At 46.5% G+C, this 8,133-nt stretch overlaps 1 protein-coding gene across 1 annotated transcript in view; it reads left to right on the top strand.

The window, feature by feature from the left end:
• The window catches only part of LOC101994270 (cytochrome P450 4B1), an 18,335-nt gene extending 11,917 nt beyond the window's left edge, over nucleotides 1-6,418 (top strand). Inside the window, 10 exon segments of the mRNA XM_013355298.2 lie at nucleotides 50-174; nucleotides 409-560; nucleotides 695-718; nucleotides 721-756; nucleotides 759-799; nucleotides 2,016-2,206; nucleotides 3,865-3,998; nucleotides 5,115-5,179; nucleotides 5,278-5,360; nucleotides 5,716-6,418. Coding sequence (XP_013210752.2) covers nucleotides 50-174; nucleotides 409-560; nucleotides 695-718; nucleotides 721-756; nucleotides 759-799; nucleotides 2,016-2,206; nucleotides 3,865-3,998; nucleotides 5,115-5,179; nucleotides 5,278-5,360; nucleotides 5,716-5,893 — 1,029 coding nt within the window. The 3' untranslated portion in view covers nucleotides 5,894-6,418.
• The last annotated feature ends 1,715 nt before the right edge of the window (nucleotides 6,419-8,133 follow it).

The raw sequence follows: 8,133 nt of genomic DNA, 5'->3' as shown, positions 1-8,133 counted from the left end.
CTCTCTCCCTCTCTCTTCCTCCCTCCCTCCCTCTCTCTCTGAATTCCAGGACAAGTGGGAGAAAAAGGCTAGTGAAAACAAGAGCTTTGACATCTTCTGTGACGTAGGTCACATGGCGCTGGAATCCCTCATGAAGTGCACCTTTGGCAAAGGAGACAGCGGCCTAGGACACAGGTCAGAGGCACCTCTACCCAAGGCACTCAGATAAGGAAGGTGTAAGGGCACTTGCTCTCTGGTTGCAGAGGTCCTGCCTTGATTTACCCAGGCCCTATTTGTGGTGGAAGATACGTTGGGTATTAAGTGAGGAGGCTTAAGGAGGCAAGAAGAGGAGTGGGAAGTATTTTAGAGGGGATTCCTAAAAGAAATCTGCTCAGGCCTCTTGTTCTCCCTCTGTCCTCTTTTGTACAGAGACAATAGCTACTATAAGGCAGTCAGTGAGCTCACACTGCTGGTGCAGCAGCGCATTGAATCCTTCCAGTACCACAATGACTTCATTTACTGGCGCACTCCACATGGCCGCCGCTTCCTGAAAGCCTGCCAGATAGCCCATGACCATACAGGTGGGCCTTTCCTTCAACCTCCTCTCCCCTTGCTGCCTATGCCAACTAGGAAATGTTGGTTCTTCCTCTGGGATCCTTTGCACCCTTCCGGACACATAGCCAATCAGGCAGTGACACCTATGTTCTTCGTCTAGATCAGGTCATCAAGCAGCGAAGGCAGCCCTGCAGGATGAGGAGGAGCAGAAAAAGATCCAGAAGGGAGACATCTGGACTTCCTGGACATTCTCCTGGGTGTTCGGGTGAGTGCATGGTGTCTACCTTACCTGACATCTGGTCCCAGGGAGGTTTTTAGACTCTCCTTCTAAGGCAGGCTCCTTGCTCAACAAATATAACCTCCTGCTCGCCATGGCCCAAATCAACGAAGGTAAAATGTGCAGCATAAGTGTGACTGGGCTGTGACAGCAGGGAGCTGACAGCCTGGGTCACATGGTGGCAGCTTGCAGACATTTCTAGACTTCCATGATCCCTAAAAATCTTGGCATTGCAGAATGTTAAGGTTTATATTTTATTTCATTTCCTTCCTTCCTTCCTTCCTTCCTTCCTTCCTTCCTTCCTTCCTTCCTTCCCCTCCATCCTTTCCTCTGTCCATCTCTTCTTCCCCCTTCTCCTACCCTTCCTTCCTCTATTCCACAAAACTCAGTGCCTATCCTGAATCAATTTCTGTACTAGGATGCAGAGGTAAGAAAGAACTGGCATGGCCATCCATCTGCATATAGTATAGTGACCGGGTGAGGGGAGGCAGTAGTGGATGTTAACAAAGATGTTTTTCCTGCCAACTACAAGTGGTGTCCCTGATGAGCAATATTGGGGCTAAGTAAAGTTAAAGGTTATGTGTCCAGAGGGTTCAGGAAGGGTTTCATGAATGGGAGACATCTAGGTTAGGATTGGAAGGGACAGAGGAAACTGGAGGAAGACTCCAAGTCTACCAACAAGCGTTTATATGCTTCTTCAGATCTATATCTGTAATATGAAGGGGCCGGTTGTTTGTTTGCTGGAGTTTCTGTCCTGCCCAGTACCCCACAACTGTTTAGCCCCAAAGAAAATCACATATAGGTCTCCATAAATTATAAGCTGATTGGCCCATTAGCTCTAGCCTCTTACTGGCTAACTCTCACATCTTGATTAACCCATTTTTCTGATCAATTTTAGCCATGTGGCTCAGTACCTTTTTTTTTTCAGTGGGGCAGATCACATCCTGTTGCTTCAGTCATCTGGGCAGGAGTGGAAGGAATCAACTTTCTCCTTCCCAGAATTTTCTTGTTCTCATTACATCATTTCTACTTCCTGTCTGGTTTTCCCGCCTATATTTCCTGCCTGGCCAATCAGCGTTTATTTATAACACGATTGACAGAATACAGACAATTCTCCCGCACCATATATCTGACAGCTACTCTTGGGCATTCTTTTTAACCCTTACTCAAAGGCCTTGAGCTGTCCGATTGTACCTTCTCTCAGGATGAAAGTGGGCTCGAGATGTCAGATGCCGATCTCAGGGCCGAAGTGGATACATTCATGTTCGAAGGCCACGATACCACCAGTAGCGGTATCTCTTGGTTTCTCTACTGCATGGCCCTTTATCCTGAGCACCAGCAGCGATGTAGGGAGGAGGTCCGTGAGATCCTAGGAGGCAAGAACTCTTTCCAGTGGTGAGTGGACCTGAAAGTGAGTTCAGCTCCTCTTGCTCAGCCTAGGGAGGGGTTGTGCCTATCCTGCTAGTGCCTGCCAGGGACAACCCACACCTGTTCTGGAAACAAGGTGAAGTGGGCAGCAGTTGTTCCCTTTCTTTGGTTCAGTAGCTTTCTTGGTGGGGAGGTGAACAATAGAGCACCCCCCCCCAGACCAGTCTCCCCAAATGGAGGCTTTTCAGCGTCACATAAAGTTGTCAACAGAGGCTGAATTTCATAATGGCAGAATATGAATCTATACTGGGCTTCTGGATAGAGTAGAGGGGCCTGAGAAAGAGGAGGAAGTGGGAGATGACAGAGAAAGAACAGCTGGGAAAAAGTCATTGCCTTGCCACTTGCCACCTGCCCTCAGATGGCAGCACATAGGCCCCAGACTCCACATCTTTCATCACAGCGAAGGAGGCAGATCCTCAACGCCACCACTTAAAAACTTCTGTGTGTCCATCCTTGTTTCTCAGCTCAAGTCTGAAAGCCTGAATGTGACACCAGCTGAACCAATTTCTCTTTCAGAGTGGTCTCTGAGAGTCCCGCCCAGATCTCTTCGGTTGCTTCCTCCTCTGAGGCCTTTGTAGCCTGACAGTCACCCCATCCTACTGAGTTCCTAGTCTGCCTCCTGCATGGAGCAGGGCACACAGAGGAAATGGCCCCTCAGTGTCTGCAGTTCTGTTCTCCTGAGGGGGAACCGATCACTAATTCCAGTGTCAGAGGTTGGAAGGATGGAGTTTCCATAGCTAATGTGTACTTGGTGGATGTTGGAAACCTTCCAAGGGGTCCAGCCATGGGCGCGGTGCTCCCTGGAGTGCGTTGTAAGCGTGAAGAGGAGAGGAGGAGACAATTCGCTGCTCCTGGGGAGTTTTCAGAAAGTCAGACTCACATGACTGAAATCCAAAGAAGGCTGCAGGATGGAGTGACACTGAGTGACGAGCATGTTGAGGGTAGAGGGTGAGGAGGGAAGGACACGAATGGACTTTATACAGAAGGTTAAAACTCAGGAGAAGAGAGCTGAGCTCTCTAGTTAGATCTTCATGGACATGTCTGAGGCGGGGAATTAAATACTTAGTTATTTTCACTTAGTTTTATCCAGAATTTGAAGCGACTTAGAGGATTCTTATTTAATAAAAAGCACATGAAACGAAAAATCATATTAGGGGGAGAGTGACTTGGAGTTTGGGGGTCTGTAAGAAGGTATTATATAGTTCTGATGATTGAACCTCACATTTGAGCCTGAGCTTCCCGGTGGTCAAAGAGTTTATTAGTATTCGGCCATGAACATTGGTTCACTCACCTAACACAATCAGACCACCTTTTCCATTCCAGCCCCATAAGGAATGCCACTTGTGGGACTTTTGGTAAGGCCCCAAATGACACAAAAGTGGCCTTGTCTTTGGGGGTTGGTTGCCCATGTGTCTCTTGTATCCCGTGCCTTCTCTTCCCAGATAGCTAGGTTTCTATGGCCACCCAGTGTTATGTGATACTTAGACACTTGAAACCCTCTTGACTCCTCTGTTGGAAGTGTGGTGGGGGCAGAGAGTGAAAATTATGGGGAAGTAGGAAATGCGGCCTACCTTCTCCTGGGATCCCATTGTTCCCAGTTCCCAAGTGTCCCGTGTTGCTGGCAGGGATGATCTGGCCAAGATGACCTACCTGACTATGTGTATGAAGGAGTGCTTCCGCCTTTACCCACCTGTGCCCCAGGTATACCGCCAGCTCAACAAGCCAGTCACCTTTGTGGATGGCCGCTCTCTGCCTGCAGGTGGGTTGGGGAAACCGTTGGGATGGAATGAAAATCCTCTCTATGCTCTGATATTGCCAGCACCATTGGACAATCTTGACATTAGGCTTTGTGTGCGGAGTCCTGGGCCCAAGCACCAGGCTCACTGAGAAAACTTGTCTCTGCCCCAAACCTCCATTTCCTCTTCTGTAAAATATGGCTGAGGGTATAAATATAAATGTTCCTTTTCCCCTAGGTTTCAGGGTTGTTATGTGGATTCATCTTTCTGTAGATTGATGTAGCAAGAACTATATATTTTTTTGTCTTCCAAAAGATTCTGACATGAATTATTTCTTTGAGGCAGTGACTGTGGAGGTTGGGTTTTTGACATTGCTGCAGTAGGACCCAGGCACGGCTACAGTTGCTGCATTGTTCTCGGGAGGAGAGGAGTTCTTGTAACCTGAAATTTTTCTCTTTTTCTTCTGTTTGAAATTATATAAAATCACTCTACTATGGTGCTACTGAACAAGAAGATTGTAATGATATAAATAAAATAAAACAAAAATTAAAATAGAGGGTAGGAGGGTAGGATAGAATATATTTTTCATAGTTGACAGAATTAAAAAGAGAGAATGATCATCAGCATTTTCATACATCCTGTGCCTACTCTGACTGCACCCTGGACAACTCCAGGAGATGATTCACGTAGACTACGATGCAGCGCATTACAGCATGTCCACTCTGTATTGTGGCTTCATAAAAATGTTCAGACCTGAGCCTGACATGTAGTAGGCATCAAATGAAGGTTATCTCATTATTACTCATAGCATAATAAATTCCTGAGAGCTAATCAATTAACAGTCAAAAGGCTACAATAAGTAGCTGCTGCCTAGCTGCTTGGTGGTGGCCTGGGTTCACTGTTCTTGTTTCCATTCCACAGATGTCTGAGTCAAACACTGTTCTCAGTACCTGGTTACTGGAGCTGTTGATTATGGTGATTAAAATACTTTGAATGTGATCAAGAGCTCAGTATCACTGTCAGTGCAGAGACAGAGGCTAGTGTCCCAGATAGGGGGACATCAGGGGATTCAGGCCTAATGTGGAGGTGAGCGTGGCTGCCTCATGACCCCTTGTCATCAGCCTCTTTTCTGCTTACAGGCAGCCTGATCTCTATGCACATCTATGCCCTCCACAGGAACAGTGCTGTGTGGCCTGACCCAGAGGTACTGCCTCTCTGGGCTTGGAGGGCAGACAGGGTGTGGGCTGTGGGGTTTCTTCTGCCAGGATTTGGTGAGTATTTAAGAAATATCCTATCTCGTAGGTCTTTGACCCATTGCGCTTTTCTCCTGAGAATGTGTCAGGACGCCATCCCTTTGCCTACATGCCTTTTTCTGCAGGACCCAGGTAGGAAGAGGGACAACATTCTCAGGCCCTCAAGACTGGGAGTGAAAAACTGAAGGCCATCATTGGGGAGGCATCATTATGGAGCATGCTATGACAAAGGGGGGGCTTTTGTTATTTTTCCTGTTCCTGGGAAATGAGTGGAGTGGATGTTTCCTTTCTGTGGGGGACTCCCAGAACTCCCAGTGGGATGATACCCAGTGGGGACCTTTATCATGCTCCTAAGATTTGCCTTTTAAGCCCATACCAACAAATCAATCAATCATTATGCATCCACAAATAGTTACTGCTTCTTTGTGGGTCTCTAAGAACACTTGGTAGCCAACAGCTTGATGCCTCTTTTTGCTCCTTGCTGCAGGAACTGCATTGGGCAGCAGTTTGCCATGAGCGAGATGAAGGTGGTCACAGCCCTGTGTTTGCTGCGCTTTGAATTCTCTCTGGATCCCTCAAAGCTGCCCATCAAACTTCCCCAGCTGGTCCTGCGCTCCAAAAATGGCATCCACCTCCACCTCAAGTCACTGGGCTCTGGGAAATAGGTCTTTGGAGATCACGGCTTGGACAGCACAGGCTGTGGCTTTTCCTGGGAGGTTGCTCTCCTAGATTGAATGTGGAGTCATCATGGATCCCAGCTTTGGGGGGCCTAAAGATGTGAAAGCATTGGGGCTGACAGTCTCATGGAAGGCAGTCCCTTGTAAACACGTGTGTCTAATGACTCAGTGCCTGGACTCTGGAGCTCATGTCTTTATGTCACAAAAAATTGTAGAACATCTGGCTGTCACAAGAAGCTTCATTTCTTTCTCATAACTGTATGTCTTTCTAAATCAAACAAACAAAAAATCAGAATCATACATCCCAAGCCTTGAAAAATCTTAGTGAAGACAGTGGCAATTGTCTTGATATCTGTGGAGGAGGGATGTGAAGGAGGGATGGCTGGATAGAATGTGGCTCTTCATTGATGTATATGTCTTTATCTGCTGTGTGTGTTTGGAATATAATGGAAAAAAAAGAAAAGTTGATTCAACTAAATATGTACAAAATAAAAAAATGATTATAAAATCAAACTCCCACCACCAAAGTGACAGAACAGGAATGGTGTCTTTGCTGCTTTGACGTCTTCCTTGGGACGTCTCTGGGGGACTCTTGTCATTCCTAACAGTGGTGTCTCATAGTCATACAGTGCTCTGGCCTTCACAGTATTTCTAGGGAAGGTGCTGCAGTAGCATTAAGGTGGAATCCTGGGAAAAAGGGAACTCCTTTCTATAAGGCATGACTGTGCAAAGAACTTTTGGGGTGGAGGCCAGGGTGGGGCCCACGTGATGACTGAATGTTTTTCCCTGGCAGTCCCTACAGCAGCATCTTGATGGCTTTTGGAACCTATATCTCTAGGGTTTAAGGTCTAAGGTCAGTAGCGGGTTCCACTCCAGGAATTAGCTTCATAGGGAAGGAAGGACACTAAAATCTAGGATCATAGGCAGGAGCTAGGAATTTTGTCCCTAATACTTGGTGAAGTCTCTAGGACAACAGTATTCAATGGGTGTGGAGGGTTTCTAATGACACTTTTAATTGCTTGGCTAAGAGCATTGGAAAACATAGATGTTCACATTATGATTCATAACAATAGCAAAATGACAGTTTATGGTTGGGGGTCACCACAACATGAAGAACTCTATTAAAGGGTTGTAGCATTAGGAAGATTGAGAACCACTACTTTAGGGTGTCCTGGATTATGTGCCATACACTTTCTCACTATTAATCATTTTCCACTTGAAAGAAGGCTACATCTTGGCAATCTGCCCCGGGACACTTGCTAACTCTTATCAAGCCACACCAAGACATGGATCTAAGTTGAGATGCAAAGGTTCTTGTACACTGTGCCTGTTGGCTATAAGCCTTAAGCAGCTAACTTGCTGTTTTCTCCTAGCACCAGATAGACTTCTCTGAGCAAATGTAGTAAGGATTCTGAAGTTATCACTCAGTGCCGATTCTGCAGTCATAACCATCATGTGCCTCTGGGTGGCACCTGAATCTAAACTTTATCATTTTAGATTTTCAGATCTAAAATCTAGGAGGAACTTGAGCTGAAGCTTCCTGACTCTGATATCTTTTGTTCAAAACTCCATCATTAATGTCTGTTCTTCTTTAGTATAGGTATCAATCGAAATAAATTTTCATCATTAATACCAGTTCTTTTTGAGTATGTGTATCAGTGGGAATAAAGCCAAGATCTCTGACTCAGATGTTTGGGTGTGATCTCTTGAACACTAGAGTATGTGCTTGTTTGTGTGTGTGTATTGGGACCTCCTGTGTGAGGTGAGTGGACACTGGAATGGGTAGCCATCACAGATGACCACAGATTCATCTTTCTGACTTTTCAAACACACCCTGAGGGTGCCCTGTTCTTGGGCATGCAATGTCCATGTGTGGGTGGAGTGTGCTGTGGGTGTGCAGAGAGTGCTGGCATGAATGTCACTTTGCATGCATCATGCAGGGGAATGCTCGGGACTGTGAACTCAGCCAGTCTTTCTCATTGCGTCCAAGCAGTAGAATTGCTTTCTGGTCACACATTTCATCCCGTTTGGAGTCCTGTGGTTAGAGTGTGTGCCCTTGGCTGGGTACCCAGCATTCTGTTCTGTGCTCTCACTTTCCTTTGTTCTCAGCATGGCCAGCATGAGACTTTCTGTACTGCTTGAACATTCTGAGTACGACGATTTGGGCTCATGTTCCTGCCCAGCTCTCCCCTTGGTCAGGTACTGAGTATCTAGTCTGGCCTCTCCTG

Source organism: Microtus ochrogaster, unplaced genomic scaffold (genome assembly GCF_000317375.1).
Source record: "Microtus ochrogaster isolate Prairie Vole_2 unplaced genomic scaffold, MicOch1.0 UNK110, whole genome shotgun sequence".
In the NCBI taxonomy this organism is placed as follows: domain Eukaryota; kingdom Metazoa; phylum Chordata; class Mammalia; order Rodentia; family Cricetidae; genus Microtus; species Microtus ochrogaster.
Note: the sequence above shows the minus strand (reverse complement) of the source record. Positions and strands in the feature narration are given on the sequence as shown.